Below are 14,803 nucleotides of genomic sequence, written 5' to 3'. Positions count from 1 at the left end.
CAGTTCTTACACATGGGGGGACAAACGCAGCCCTTGGGGACACAGGGATCTTGGACTACAAGGACTGCACAGACCATGGGATGGATGAACGGACAGACAGACGTCTCTCCAGCCTGCACAGCGCTCACGGTTTATTTCTGGCTAGCTAGGGGCTGTGCTGCTGGCTGCTGCGGCGGGGGCTGCTCAGGTGCTCTCCTCCCCGGGCTGCGGGCAGTCCAGCCAGTACTGGGCGATGGAGCGGGGGTAGCGGGGCTGCACCAGGTCCACGCGCTTGGTGCGCAGGTTGACGCGGTAATACTTGTCTGGGAGGAAGGGGAGACGGCTGTCAGGGCTGCGGGGAGCTGCCAGCCCTCGCTGCCAGCCCTGGGCAGCTTCCCACCGCATCCCAGACCTCAGAGATGTCGCAGAGCAAGAGACCCCCCCCTGCCCCGGCAGCCCTGGTTCTGCATCTCACGCAGATCCTGCCACCCCAGACTCACCTCCTACAAAGAAGTAGACACTCTGGAGGGTCTCGCACTTGGAGCCCGACAGCCAGTCACTTTCGACACCCGCGGAGTTGGAGTCATTTTCCAGCCAGCTCCAGAAACCCAAATTCAGTGACCGGTGGCTCTTGTACCTCTTGCGCTGGCGGCGAGACTTCCTCCTGCGGGGCTGGCGGGAGGCCACGTAGATCCTGCCGGCCATGGCGGCATCCAGCCGGCTGGGCACCCCCCGCCAGTCCCGGCTGATGTACCGCGGGCCGCTGGCCCCGGCTGGCAAAGAGACAGAGGGCGAGTCGGAGGGGCAGCGAGGTGTGGGGGTGAGCCGGCCCCACAGGCAGCCCCCAGTACCCACTCCGAGACCCACAGGGACACTCCAAAGGATCCCAGCGTGGGTGGAATGTGTGACGGGGACACGGACCAAGCAGAGCCGGGAGCAGCCCCTCACTCCACCCTCGGCTGGGATCAGCCCTGTGCTGCTGAGCCCCCTTCTCTCCAGCTTTCATTTCTCTTGCTCAGGGCTGGGGTTTTGCTCTGGCATCTCCGCTGGGAATAAACAATCCCCAACAGTGATGCTGTGGTGTGAGATGGATGGTGATGGGCTGGGTAGTGTGGGGCATACGGGCTGCAGAAGATGGGATTTGGGATGTTGTGGGAGATGCAGCTGTGGCCCGGGGGATTCCTGTCACAGCCTGGGCTCCTGCCCAGCACAGCGGCTCATCCAGCCCACCCGCACCCCCCGCCACTGCTCCCCCTCCCCGGGTGCCTGCGCCCCTCGCGCCCCGTCAGTGCAAGATGTATTGGCACCAGCTCAGCCCTTACTCATCCTGCCACCGAAGAGGATATGGAAGACGTCCTCCCAGCTGTCGCGGTTCATGAAGGCGTAGTGGTTGAACACGGTGGAAGGGGAGGACTTCTCGCAGTCGGCCTGTGTTGGCTGCTGGGCGAAGTCATAGGACCAGTAGTACTTGTCTGGGAGAGGATGGATGCACAGGGCATTAGCGGGGGACACACACTTGAGGGGTAGCAGTACGGAATCACAGAATCATTTTGGTTGGAAGAGACCCTCAAGATCATCGAGTCCAACCATTAACCCAACACCGGCATTAAACCACGTCCCTGAGGACCGTGTCTGTCCAACCCCTCCAGGGATGATGACTCCAGCACTGCCCTGGCCAGCCTGTTCCAACGCCCGACAGCCATTCCCAGGAAGAAACTGTTCCCAATATCCAACCTAAACCTCCCCTGGTGCAACTTGAGGCCGTTTCCTTTCATCCTGTCGCTTGTTACTTGGCAGAAGAGACCAACCCCCTCCACGCTCCAAGCTCCTTTCAGGCAGGTCAGAGATCAGGTCTCCCCTCAGCTCCTGTTCTCCAGCTGAACCCCCAGCTCCCTCAGCTGCTCCCATCACGCTTGTGCTCCAGCCCCTTCCCCAGCTCCGTTCCCTTCTCTCAACTCGCTCCAGCACCTCAAGATCTTTCTTGTCATGAGGGGCCCAAAACTGACCCCAGAATTTGAGGTGTGGCCTCACCAGTGCCCTGTATAGGGGAGCAGTAGCCAGAGGGGTGTCTTGCCCATGGCCACTGGTACCAGGCTCTTCCCGGGAACCGGGGGGGCTGCACCCCTTACCCTTGAAGAAATAGACCCTCTCGTTGCCGTGGTAGCTGTGCGCAGGGAGGGCAAAAGCGGCGTCGATGCTGTTTGGGATGCCCTCAAAGCCCTCGGAGATGTTGCGGGGGTACCCGGGGTCCAGGGCTCCGTCGTCAAAGCGCCAGTACTGGCTGCCCTGGGGGTGTGGGACAGAGGGGGGGTCAGCGTGCAGCATCCCCCAGGCGAGGGTCTGCCGGGGGGAGCAGGCGGAGGCTGGGAAGCCCCATGGTGAGGCTGTGGCTGCCTGGGGCCCCAGCCAGGCAGGCGCAGGAATTTGGGGATATCTGGCAGCCACTGCATGTGTTTGCACATGGAGGTGCCAGGGCAGGGACAGGGTAGGTTGGGGGGCTGTGCCAACCGCCCCAGGAGCACCCCCAGCCCTGCAGCCGGGCTCCTGCCTACCTTGAACAGGTAGGTCTTGCCCTGGCAGTTGATGCGTGTGAAGGCTGCGTCGATGGGGCCCTCGATGCCCCAGACGTCACTGATGAGCTTGGGGTAGCCGGGCCGCACGCTGGTCTCGTCCAACTCATAGAAGTACTTCCCTGGGGAGAGAGGGGAGGTGGCAGCGGCAGGAGCGACCACAGCCACCAGCATGGGGTGACAGCACAGCAGCGTGTCCCACGTGCCCAGGAAAGGTCCCCGAGGTACCTCGGAAAGCGTAAAGGGAGCCGTTCTTCAGGTCGGTGAAGGCATTGAACGGTTTCCCGCTGCACAGCTCCTCTGGCTCCTCCGTGGGGTCCCGCTCCCCAAACCCATCCGCCGTGGTGCTGGGCGCCTCCTCCACAGGCGCCTCCGTCAGCGTCTCCTCGGGGCCCAGCTCGCTCTCCGACGTGGGCTGCGCCGGCAGCGGGGTGGTGGGCAGCTCTGTGGGGGCTGCCTCGGTGCTCGGCTCCGTGCCGAAGTCGACAGTGAGGTTGTAGTCAAGGTAGTCGTCCTCCGGCAAGGCGAACACATCTCCCCGGGTCACTGTGGGAGGCAGCAGGTTTGTCCCCACCAGCCCTGGGGGTCTCCCACAGGGTCTGGGTGCGGGAGACATTTGCTTGCAGGAAATACAGATTTGCACAGACCCCTGGGGTCCCACGCTGGGGGCAGCAGTGAGCCAGCTGCCAAAACCCCCGGTGCCGCAGCACCCCCAGCACTGAATCCTGGCGCTGACCTCCCCCTGTAGACATTGTGGGTGCAGAGCTGACCCCGCACGGACCCTCCGAGCCCCCACGGTGTTGGGCACCCAAAGCCACCCCGGCAGCCCCTGCTCGGCAGGGAGGGCGGCCGGGGGGCCGGTACCTTTGGCTTTGCAGGCGGTGGAGTAGTCGCTGCAGCAGCTCTGGTAGTACACACAGAGGGTGTCGCACTGGCACTTGTGCCGCGCATCGAAGCCATCGTCACAGCGGCCCTCGCAGGAATCTGCAAGAGCCGACGGTCAGTGCGGGAGGAGGAACACGGGGTGGGCAGCGGACCCTGTGCGTCCTTCCCAGCCGAGCCCCGGGGGCGAAAGCAAACGAGGGCACGTTTCTTCTGGGGAGACCCCACCTTTCCACGGGTACCCTGGGGGCCACAGCAGCATCTCTCAGTGCTCCTGCTGGGACGGGAGCCACAGACCAGGCTGTGCCAGGGTCCCAGCTCCACGCTGGTGGTCCAGCTGTAGCACAGCCAGCGATTCGGAGGTGTAGCCAATATGGCCAGCGGCCACAGCCACCACCTGGTCCCCTCCTCACCCTGCCCGGGCTCCTCAGCCCTCCCACCAGCCCAGGAGCGACACTCGCTCTATCCCCACACTGGCTGCAAGCAAGGGGCACCCAGCACAGGGTTGGTGGCTCCAGCTCACCTTCAGCAGCACGGGCAGCGGCGAGCAGGGCCAGCGCAAGCGCCGGGAAGAGCAGCTTCATCCTGGACAGCCGGGAGCACAGCCCTCCTGCGACTGCTGCGGCCAGGGCTGCCGCATCCACTGTTTGCTCAGCCTGCCCTGGCGGGAGAGAACAAACAGGCCAAGGTCAGAACAGAGAGGAAAGGGGCAGAGACTCTCTCCCACCCAGCAGCTCATGCCGAGCTGGGTGCATTTCAGGGGGGACAGGGCTCCCCACGCATGCAGGCAGCTCGAGAGCCGCTGGCTGTGTCTTTACTGCCAGGGTGTGTGGGACAGAGCAGGCATAGCCAGGAACCAGTTTTGAGGTCCTGCCACACTTCTATCACAGCAAAGCCACGATACTGAAGCTCCCAGCCTCCATCTCAAGTGGAGGCTGTTTCCCAGTGTGGTCCCAGCAGGACAAAACCCTAAGGAGAGTGGACAAGGGAGCGGTGCTCAGAAAGCAAAGAGAAAAGCCCTGGGCTTATGCTTGCCCAAAATGTCACCATTTCGGAGGACTTGCTCTTGGGATTTTGGCTGTCTCAATGCCAGCAAGGCTGGGAGCAGAGCTGGGGAGCCCCAAGGCTCAGACCAGGGATGGGGCAGGTGCCATGTCTGAGCACAGGGACCAGGGGACAGGGGTGAGTGTCCAGGAGGGAGCAAGGGAGCCCTCTGCACTTTCACTGCAGTTGGCAAACAACAGCCTGTGTATTTTGTTCTTGTCGTTCCCGTCATTGCTTTTGCGACCAATCTTTTTGGTTACTAATTAATGTTGACTCAGCTCTTTCGACAGCCCCTGATAACTCTGGGATGTTTATTTAGTCAGGGGCAAGGAGCAAATGCACACGAGGCTATAGAGATACTACCTCTGGCTACCTCCGCTGCTGCGGCATTGGTGGGGCAGGAGCTCCGTGGGGTCCATCCCAGCCCCAGGGCAGGAGCGGTACAGCTCTGGGCTTTAACAGAATCATAGAATTATAGAGTAGTTTGGGTTGGAAGGGACCTTCAAAGTTCCAACCGCCCTGCCACGAGCAGGGACATCTTCACCAGCTCAGGTTGCCAAGAGCCCCGTCCAGCCTGGCCTGGGATGTCTCCAGGGATGGGGCATCCACCACCTCTCTGGCCAACCTGGGCCAGTGTTTTAATAAGTGATGGAAGGTTTGGGGAGAGAAGAAAACCGGGCAGGGTGCCCGCTTCTCCAGGGCCCTCACCTCTGCCGGCTCAGACACAGGCAGTTCCCGGCATCGGCTGCTCGCACCTTTGCTGCAAAGAGCTTTGATTTGGTGTTGAGAAAGGCATTTAAGGCATTTCCACCCGGAAAGCCCTGGCGAGCCCGGGGCAGCCACCAGACGCAGGCTGTCGGGGCAGGACTTCTCCTGCAGCCCCATCACCCCCTCCTTGTCCCCTGGCCTCAGCTGTGGCAGGGCTGGCGGTGTCCCCGGGTGCACCAAAGCTTCGCCCCTTCCCTGTGGAATGGGGGGGGCAAGTGCCCTGAGAGGGCTCAGGCTGGCGGGGAGGCTCGGGCCGGGGCAGAGAGGGGCTGGGCAGTGTCTGAGCTGCTTTTGCTGATCGGCTGAGACAAAGCTCCCTCCTGCTGCTCCAGGCTCTTGACCGCCAGCAAACAGACCGGCCAAGGTTTGGCGAGCCCGTCCCCGGCTGCCCTGCTCAAAGCACGGCCGGAGAGCCCGGGAGGGGGCTGGTCGGGGTAATGGGGTCCTGGGAATCCCCTGCAGCTGAGGGGAGCTCAGGGGATGGGGCTGATGCTCCAGGACAGGGCTGGGAACCCCTGGGGACTCCAAGAGCCCAGGCTGCTGGGGCTGGAGATCCCTCTCAAAAAGCAAAGCAAAATTAAAGCAAAGCAGAACTACAGCAAAGCAGAACTAAAGCAAAGAAAAGCAAAGCTCAGCTTTCTGGGCTTGTCAGGACAAGCCTAAGAGAAGAGGTTGAATTCTGCCTGCCACAAAGAGCAGCCTCCTCTGAGGCAGCCAACCCCTCTGCTGTGCTGCATCACGACAGCTCGTTGTTACCCCAGTTAATAAAAATTTATCAGGAAAATCCTTACTGGTTCTGTGCTGAGCTTCTCCTGCAGCACTGGGCCGCTCGGGTCGCCTTGTTTGCCGTCCTTTGCTGCGACTTGTTATCCCTTTCCTCTGTCGGTCCCTCCGTAGTGGATTCAGAGAGGATTAAAACCGACTCTGTGGCATCAAAACATCAACTTGAATTTAAGTCTTAGTCTGAGCTGGCAACAACCTGGTTTAGGAGCCAAGGATTTAAGTTGCTCCTCCCCACAGAGGCAAGAAGTGTCCGAAGCTTTTCTGCCCTGAGCACATCCGGCCTGGAAAAAAAAAAGAAACAAAGAAAACAAAACCAAAGGCGCCCGGGCTGCCTCTGCTCTTTCTTTTATCATGCAAATGCCGAGCCCATTCAGAAGAGCTGCTCTGAATTTCCATCGTGCAAAGGGAGCTATTTACCCCCCTGCACTGATACCAAATGGGTTCAAAATGCAGTGGCAGGGCAGCCACAACCACACTGTGCCCATGGCCACCGCTGTGCCTGACTCTTTATTTCTACCCTGTGCCCCCATCGCTGCTCACAGAGAGTCCAGTGATACCTGCTGCAAAAGCAGCTTGGGGGTCCTCGCTGTTGCAGAGGTGACCACGGCAGCTCGGGCAAGGGGGGCATGAGCCGTGGGGACAGTGGGACATGAGCCGTGGGGACAGCGGGACAAACCGCAGCTCAGGCTGGGGGCTGCGGAAGGAGGGGTGTGGGGGGCTGGCAGAGCATCTGCAGCGAGGACGGGGATGCTGCTGCCTGGACATGAGCCCCTCCTTGGCAAGGCGGCGCCTGCGCGGGTGACATCAGCCCCTGCGGACCCGAGATGCTGAGCCTGGCTCTGGGAAGGCAGCTCCTGCCACCGCTTCCAGCTCTGCATCCCGGCAGGGCAGGGAGAGGATAGGGTGCTGGCAGCCCAGCCCTGCAGCTGGACCCCGGGCCAGCTCTGTCCCCGCTCCAGCACATCCTCTCCAGTCACCTTGTGCCCCAGCAAGGAGCCTGCTGGCCCAGTCTGGGTGCTCCCAGCGGGCGGGTGACCAAGGATGCTGCACTAGGAGCTGCTGATGGTGCTCACCCTGCTCGTCTCCCTCTATAAACTCTGCCGGTTCTTCGCCATGGCAGGTGTGGAGCGTCTGGCTGTGCCCGAGTGCGTGAGCCAGGCGGGGAGCTGGGCCGGCGGGGGCAGCTCCTGGGAGCACCGGGAGGTCTCCCCCAGTGTGAACAGCGATGTGCGGGCAGCCCTGGACCGCATCCTGCCCGCCCTGCACCGGGCCATCGCCCGCGCCAAGCAGGCGGCCGGCCCCGTGGAGCTGAGAAAGGCCATCGCCGAGGTCTTCCAGCTGGTGGAGGAAGCCTGGGGGATGCCCACGCTGGGGAGGGATGTGGCCAAGACGGTGTGCGACGTGATCCGGCTGGAGGGGGGACTGGACCTGCTGCTGAACCTGCTGTACACGGCGGAGCTGGAGACCAAGTGCCAGGCGGGGAAACTCCTGGAGCAGATCCTGGTGGCAGAAAACAGGTGAGTGTGCAGAGCCACCCCCCCCACCAGGCACAGCCCTCCCCACCGCAGGCCTGAGCACTGCAGGGATTTCCTCACCCATCCCACCCACCCCCCCCCAGATTTCCCTGCTCTGGGTGCTCCTGGTGCATCAAACCCCCTTGGCTCTGCAGCGTGTCCCCCCACACCCCCCACCTCTACACGGGGGTCCCCAACTTGCTGATCACGCCCAGCAATGGCACAACCTGCCCCCCCCCGCCATGGCTGGTGGGAGGAGGACCAGCCCCAGCTCATGGGATGCTGGTGAGGACTGGGGTGTCCCCATGAGCCACCTTCAGCCTGGGGCCACCCAGATGTGCCCAAATACCCTTCGTGTTTGAGCTGGGTCCATTTGTCTGGCCCAGAGCATCTGAACCCAAGGACGAGACATGACTCCCCCTTTAGCCATAACCACAGCAGGAGGAGGATGAAGCCGGTTCCCAGAGACTTTCAGCTGCTGACCAGGGCTGGAGTGAGGCCAGAAGGAGGGGGCTGGTCAGCCGGTGGCCCTCAGAGCCCCCCCAGCTTGTGGCCCCTGGTTCAGAGGCTGGAGATGTGGGTGCTGCCCCCCAGGACAGGTGAGAGGTGTTGGGCTGGCTCTGTGTGTGTGTCTGAGGGTGCATGTGCACACGTGGCACCCAACACATCTCCATGCACAGCAGCTCACCCTTCACACACCGTGAACACGCGCTGCACATGCTGATAGGCAAAAAAAAGCAACAGATAAATCAGAAAAGTCCATTAGAGTGTAATTAATCCCAGGAAACATTGCTGGCATAGTCTTTTTTCAGCACTTAGCTTCCTGGTGAGGGAAAGCAGCTGCTGGTGTCACCGTCTCTGCTCCAGGAGCAGTTCTTGGGCCAGGGTCTCGTATCAGCCATGGGTCTCCAAGCCCCTTGTTCCCCTCCATCAACCTCCAGGAATGTCTGGGATGTCCAGATCTCTGGCTTAGAGACATCTCCCAGCATCCGTGCTCGGTCATACCAGTCCTGGCTCCATCCCACATCCCCAGAGAGTCAGGAACCCGGTGGAGCTGCGTTTGTCATCCAGCTCCATGGCCGAGCTCGGGCTCAGAGCCAGTCCCAGCCTGAGAGCTTTTTTTCCAGAGCTCTGCACAGTGTTTGCTGCCAAATCCACCCCAAGGTCAGCGTGGGCCATGTGGGCCACAGGCTTCCCAGAAATGTTTTTCCCATGTGCCAGCACGGAGAGGCTGCCGTGTCCTCACCCCGCATCGCGTTGGTGCCTCGGGAGTGGAGCAGATCCATCGCGGCACCAAACGGGTCATTTCTAAGGCCAGAGATGGAGCTGCCCCTTCATCCTGGGCAGGTTCATGGCAAGGCAGCAGGGAGCCCATTGTTTCCCCCTTTCTTGCTCTACACTTTTAGGACCCAGCCCCATGCAGGCATTGTTTCAAGGCTGTCCTCACGGCATGGGGATCAAGGCATGTTGTGGCCGAGTGGCAGCTGGTGGCCCTGGGCCCTTGCTGTCCTCTTCTAGGAGAGCACAGAATTGCAGAAATAACCAGCTTTTCTCCAAGCTGCCATCTTGGGACAGGCAGATCCCCATCTCTTGCACAGCCCCATGGCCAGTTCCTCATGGCAGGTGTGAATCCCTTGCCCTGGACTTGGCACCGAGCTGGAGAGCAGCCAGAGGACAGCTCTGGTTAGGGACAAATGAGTCTTCACCCCTGAACACGAAGCAGCTCACACATCCCTAGCAAAGCTGACAAACCTGATCAATTTCTAGCCTGGCATTAGCCTACCCTGCACTGTTAGTTGCTACATATGTCTTACCTCGAGCATGAGAGCCTCTGGCGTGGTGGCCCTGGGCTGTGCACCCCTTGTTCTGCCCCATCACAAGCTCTTCCATCAGACCCAGACAGGTTCTTCCAACACCAGTCTGTTACCTCTCGCTGCCCATGTCCCACGGGGAAACATCTGGCTGTCACGGGCAAATGCCACCGAAGCACGGGGGAGTTCACACACCAGTCACTGCTCTCGCTCCCTTCATGGCCACCTGCCCCTCACCTGTCTGTGCCTCCCCTCCCCGCAGGGATCGCATCGCTCGCATCGGTCTGGGAGTGATTCTGAACTTAGCCAAGGAGCGAGACGTTCCCCAGCTGGCACAGAGCGTCTCCGGTATCCTGGAGCACATGTTCAAACACACCGAGGAGACCTGTTTCGAGCTCATCTCTGATGGAGGCCTGGATGCCATCCTTTACTGGTGCCGCTGGACGGACCCCGTCGTGCTGCGGCACTGCGCCATGGCCTTGGCCAACTGTGCCATGTACGGCGGGCAGGCCAACCAGCGCCTGATGATCGAGAAGAGGACGGCGGAGTGGCTTTTCCCGCTGGTGTTCTCCAGGGATGACGAACTAATCCGCCTGCACGCGTGCCTGGCCATCACGGTGCTGGCCACCAACAAAGAGATCGAGAAGGAGGTGGAGCGCTCGGGGACGCTGGCGCTGGTGGAGCCGTTCATCGCCTCGCTGGACCCGGAGCAGTTCGCCTGCGAGATGCTGGGCAGCAGTGACAACAGACAGGGCAGGACGGCGGATGATCTGCAGCAACTGGTGTCCTTGCTGGACAGCTCACGGCTGGAAGCGCAGTGCATCGCTGCCTTCTACCTCTGTATGGAGGCTGCCATCAAAACCAGGCAGAAGAAAGCAAAGGTAAAGGGTAGGTTGGCCTGCAGGAAGCAGGTGTGAAAGGGCGGGGGTGCCACAACCACTTCTTGGTGTCCTTTGCTCCCCTCCGAGCTAACCGAGCACCCTGGGTTTTGGCTGGCCTGGCACAGAGGAGGAGGGAAAGCAAAGTGACGTCTCCCTGCTTTTCATCCCCAGATTTTCAGTGAGATTGGGGCTACACAGAGCCTGAAGAGGGTAGTGTGCTACTCCACCAGCAGCACCATCTCCTCCCTGGCCAAAAAGGTGCTGCGCATGATAGGGGAGGAGGTTCCTCGGCGCATCCTGCCCACGGTTCCCAACTGGAAGCCCTGTGAGGTGCAGACGTGGCTGCAGCAAATCGGATTCAACAAATACTGCCAGAGCTTCCTGGTAGGGCTGTGTGCTGGGGGAGGGACACCTGGATGGGCTCTTTTACCCCATCTTGCAGCAGAGGCGTAAGCATCTCACCCAACAGCTTTTCCTGGGACCTTTCCAGCCTGGGTTTCTCTTGGCAGGACCACCAGGTGGATGGGGACATTCTCCTGAGGCTGACGGAGGAGGAGCTGCAGGAGGATTTGGGGATGGACTCCAGCATCACTCGGAAGAGGTAGGACCACCACCAGGGAACACTGGCCTCTCCCATGGTCATCACCATGGTGGCAGGGCCAAGGAGGAGATCTGTGCCTTTCTTTTCTTGCAAAGGCAAGAACAGAGATCCTGAAAACATGACACCTGGACTACCAGGGCTTTTCCAGTGCCAAATGCCGTTCCAGAGGGATTCCTGCAATGGGGCCGATGCACTGGAGAGGTGTGGGGTGGTGAGAGACCACCTATGGCACAGGGGACCTGGGATCCTGCAAGTTACCCAGGAAGATGGGAACTCACCTGAGATTCTCCTCGCTTAGCTGAGCTCCTCATACCTCCGTGTCCTGAGGACCAACACTCCCACAGTCACACTGTCTTTATTTCTTTAACTCACTCTTCACCATGACACGTAGCTGCGTTCTCTCCTGTGCGGATAAAAAACGTGGTACCAAATGTCTCCAGATCCTGCCTGGTCCAGCAGCCTCCCCTCCCTGCTCCACACTTTCATTTCTTTCTCTGCCAGGTTTTTCCGGGAGCTGACAGAGCTGAAGACCTTCGCAAACTATTCCACCTGCGACCGCAGCAACCTGGCCGACTGGCTGGGCAGCATTGACCCCAAGTTCCGTCAGTACACGTACAACCTGCTGACATGCGGCATCAACCGCAACTTCTTGCACCGGGTGACGGAGCAGCAGCTGCAGGAGGACTGTCACATCAGCACGGGCTTCCACCGCGTCCGCATCCTCACTGCTGCACGGGGTGCGGGTCCTGCTGCCACTCGCTGTGCCAGAGCAGGAGGGTGGGGACAAGTATTGAGGGTTGTTTGGCATGAGCTCTTGGGTATTTTTAACTTGTGTTTGCTGTTTGTTCTGCCTAGAAACGCTTCACTCCCCTATAACGCTGCAAACTGCCTCAGATGGGACTGATGTATTTATCAGCTACCGGAGGAGCACTGGGTCGCAGCTGGCCAGGTGAGTCCTGCAGGCAACGACGCAGTACTGGGCTGGAGCCCAGGGCGAAGGCTGATGATCATAGAATCACAGAATGGTTTGGGTTGAAAGGGACCTTCCCAGCTCATCCAGTGCCACCCCTGCCATGAGCAGGGACATCTGCACCAGCTCAGGTTGCTCAGAGCCCCGTCCAGCCTGGCCTGGGATGTCTCCAGGGATGGTTCATCCACCACCTCTCTGGCCAACCTGGGCCAGGCTCTCACCACCTTCAGTGTAAAAAATAAGTTGTGGGAAGAGTGTGGAGCCAGAAGAGCTGCAGCAAGGAGGAGGGAGAGGCTGCCAAAAGCTGTGGTGCAAATGGGGACAGCACGTGCTGTAAGCTGCGCAGTGGACAGGCTAATTCCCAGTTCTGTCACTGCCACCTTGTCCCTCTTTGACACTGACTTACCCTTTTTCATGCTGTCCTCTCTGGGAGCCTCTTCACTGCTCCTCTGTCTCATCACACCTTGGCCAACATAGTGCGAAAGCGCACAAAACCCGGGTGCTGGCATTAGATCTCCTCATGGTGCTGTCCTCTCTTGCCACCAGCCTGCTGAAGGTCCACCTGCAGCTGCACGGCTTCAGCGTGTTCATCGACGTGGAGAAGCTGGAGGCAGGGAAGTTTGAGGACAAGCTGACCCAGAGCGTCATGAGCGCCCGCAATTTTGTCCTGGTCCTTTCACCAAATGCACTGGATAAATGCATGGGAGACCCCGAGTGCAAGGACTGGGTGCACAAGGTAGGAGATGCCATCATGTGGGAGCTTGGTGGATGCTGGAGCATAAAAGGGCTGGCGATGGGCTGACATGGGCCATGGGTTGAGCACATGCGTGTTCCTGCAGGAGATTGTGACAGCCCTGGACTCTGGAAAGAACATTGTACCTGTTACAGACCATTTTGAGTGGCCGGACCCAGAAACCCTTCCTGAGGACATGAGGGCTGTCCTGAAATTTAATGGTATCAAGTAAGTAATAAGAACCTGTACCATGGGGTTCCTTGGCACCTGGAGAGAATGGCTTGCATAAGCAGTAGCAAAGAACACGAGGCAATTAGGAGAAACAGATAAGGGAGACAGAACAGACCAAAGGGGAGCTGAGTCACTTCGGGTATTCCAGAACACAAAGCAAACAAAGGTCCCACTATAACCCTTTGATTGTGTTTGTTCTTGGGGCTCCTCTGGATAAGGGATCCCCGACTCGGTCACCGCTCAGATGACATTGGTCCTTGTGCCCATCCCTCCAGGCAGGAGGAATGCTGGAGGGGTTCACAGCTTACCTGGGCTCCTCTCGCTTCCCCTTCGCTGCCATCCCAACCCTCTTGTAGCCCTCCAGCCCAGCAGGGCACAGGGGAAGGGGCTTTCCCAAGACATCCAGCGTTCTGCCATTGTCCATGGGGAAAAGGCTGCTGGAGAGCTGCGCTGCGGAAGGGGCTCTCTGGCTCCTGACCCAAACGCGCTGAGCTGTCTCGTGGCATCTTGCGCAATGGAAAAATTAACTCAAATTTTCCCTTCAAATGCAGATGGTCCCACGAGTACCAGGAGGCCACAATTGACAAAATCATCCGCTTTCTCCAGGGCCGTTCCTCCCGGGACTCCTCGGCTGGGTCAGAGAATGGCCTGGACTGTTCGCCCTCTCTGGGGCAGACCTAGAACCAGCACAGTGGCCTCATCCTCTCCAGAGGCCTCCCAGGTGACCCCTTTTTTATGTGGGTCCAAATTTCTCCCTCTAGATTTTTCCCCATCTTAGTACTCTGGCTTGAGACGAGGCCTGTGGCTCATCAGCCTCCCCTTCACCCTTCAAATGCAAACCCCTGACGCTAAAAGGCTGGTACTCACTTGTACGGTGCCTGGTGAGCCAAGCCAGGATTGCCTCTGGGATGGATGAGTTGTCTTCCAGGGGCTGACACTGTCCAGACCCCGCAAAGGGCTGCAGCTTCCCCCAGAAGCATGTCCGAAAAGGAGGGATCTTCTGAGGACCAAAAACTGGGGAACTGGTGAGAGCACATGGCAAGAGGAGAAGCGAGATAGAAGAGCAGTGGAGAGGGAATGGTCCGTAAGCATCGTGTGGCCTCTGCTGGGTGCCGTGGGAATGTTGTTGTGGTCAGGAGCTGAGAGCAGGAAAGGGCAAATAAAAGCTAAGCCATACCAAAATCCCCATGTTTGGGAAAGATAACGCACAGAGGCCTTCCGAACTGCTCAGCAGCAGCTTTCCCTTTCCCAGTAACGTCCCTTTATCACATGAGCTCATGCCCTCCTTGAGCACCTTTCACCTTCTAATGCTGCAAAACCACTTTGTGCTCTTAACTCTGGCTATGGAAGTTTGGGTTTAGATCATGTGAAGGTTTGGCAGGGTCTTTGCAAAAGTACTTTTAAGAACAACTCCCTTTCCTCCATCTGATATCCCAGCTTCACCACTTTATCGGGAGGCTGGATTGCGACTCTGGAAAACGTGTATCCATGCAGATCCAGAGATGCCGATTGCTGTACTGTACTTCTGAAGTTATTTACATTGTTTGTACTTTATTCGGTTGTTGGTGCTCCACAGCAGATCTCCCATGTGTTCCTTCACACAGCATCTCTTTGCCTGACGAGCACCCACCCCTGGCTGAGCTCCTCAGGGTTGTTCCTATCCTCTGCTGGATGCACGAACCAGCATTCGTTTCTTTCTACCAACCTCTTCTCAACACCCACCAGGTCTTTTTGCAGCTACTCACCTTGAAATATCAGGAAAGAACGAAGTCGATGCAAAGGGCAGGTGGAGGCTGGTAGGTGTGAGGAACCACGGGCAACCTGACACAGCTCCCTGAATTCTGCGCTCTCAGCCCCATCCTGCTGCTCACACCTGCTCAGAAGCTCAGCAGGCTTCTCAACAACACCTTGTTTTGTAATTAGGACCAGAAATTGCAGCTCCTATCTGAGCTTGTCTCTTTTTTTTCTTTTTTTTTTTTTCAATGCAAAGTGAATAATGCAAAAAGACGTCCTTGTTCAGACATGCACAGGTAAGG

At 59.1% G+C, this 14,803-nt stretch overlaps 2 protein-coding genes across 2 annotated transcripts; one reads left to right on the top strand and one right to left on the bottom strand.

Annotated features, from left to right (window-relative positions):
* Positions 1-103: 103 nt before the first annotated feature.
* VTN (vitronectin) lies at positions 104-6,294 on the bottom strand. The gene is made up of 9 exons (XM_065647168.1): positions 6,035-6,294; positions 3,955-4,092; positions 3,414-3,533; positions 2,778-3,095; positions 2,532-2,671; positions 2,109-2,265; positions 1,302-1,451; positions 480-752; positions 104-302 (listed from the first exon to the last, which is right to left on the bottom strand). The coding sequence occupies exons 2-9, from the start codon at positions 4,013-4,015 to the stop codon at positions 184-186; spliced, it is 1,338 nt and encodes a 445-aa protein (XP_065503240.1). The 5' UTR covers positions 4,016-4,092; positions 6,035-6,294; the 3' UTR covers positions 104-183.
* A 794-nt stretch (positions 6,295-7,088) lies between these two features.
* On the top strand, positions 7,089-13,535 carry SARM1 (sterile alpha and TIR motif containing 1). Its single transcript, XM_065647115.1, has 9 exons — positions 7,089-7,543; positions 9,614-10,232; positions 10,404-10,616; positions 10,742-10,833; positions 11,335-11,570; positions 11,689-11,782; positions 12,350-12,539; positions 12,643-12,764; positions 13,319-13,535. Exons 1-9 carry the CDS (start codon positions 7,089-7,091, stop codon positions 13,446-13,448), a joined length of 2,151 nt encoding a protein of 716 aa, XP_065503187.1. The 3' UTR covers positions 13,449-13,535.
* Positions 13,536-14,803: the final 1,268 nt, after the last annotated feature.

Source organism: Caloenas nicobarica, chromosome 17, assembly GCF_036013445.1.
Source record: "Caloenas nicobarica isolate bCalNic1 chromosome 17, bCalNic1.hap1, whole genome shotgun sequence".
Taxonomy (NCBI): Eukaryota; Metazoa; Chordata; class Aves; order Columbiformes; family Columbidae; genus Caloenas; species Caloenas nicobarica.
Note: the sequence above shows the minus strand (reverse complement) of the source record. Positions and strands in the feature narration are given on the sequence as shown.

What these genes read in the sequence shown, in the direction of transcription:
- VTN (XM_065647168.1), bottom strand. Translation starts at nt 4,015, where the DNA reads ATGAAGCTGCTCTTCCCGGCGCTTGCGCTGGCCCTGCTCGCCGCTGCC. An exon ending in CGCTGCCCGTGCTGCTGAAG is followed by an intron (nt 3,534 to 3,954) that starts GTGAGCTGGAGC and finishes CGGCTCTTGCAG; the next exon opens with ATTCCTGCGAGGGCCGCTGT. An exon ending in TGTCTACTTCTTTGTAGGAG is followed by an intron (nt 303 to 479) that starts GTGAGTCTGGGG and finishes CCTTCCTCCCAG; the next exon opens with ACAAGTATTACCGCGTCAAC.
- SARM1 (XM_065647115.1), top strand. Translation starts at nt 7,089, where the DNA reads ATGGTGCTCACCCTGCTCGTCTCCCTCTATAAACTCTGCCGGTTCTTC. An exon ending in CATCCTCACTGCTGCACGGG is followed by an intron (nt 11,571 to 11,688) that starts GTGCGGGTCCTG and finishes TGTTCTGCCTAG; the next exon opens with AAACGCTTCACTCCCCTATA. An exon ending in ACTGGGTCGCAGCTGGCCAG is followed by an intron (nt 11,783 to 12,349) that starts GTGAGTCCTGCA and finishes TCTTGCCACCAG; the next exon opens with CCTGCTGAAGGTCCACCTGC.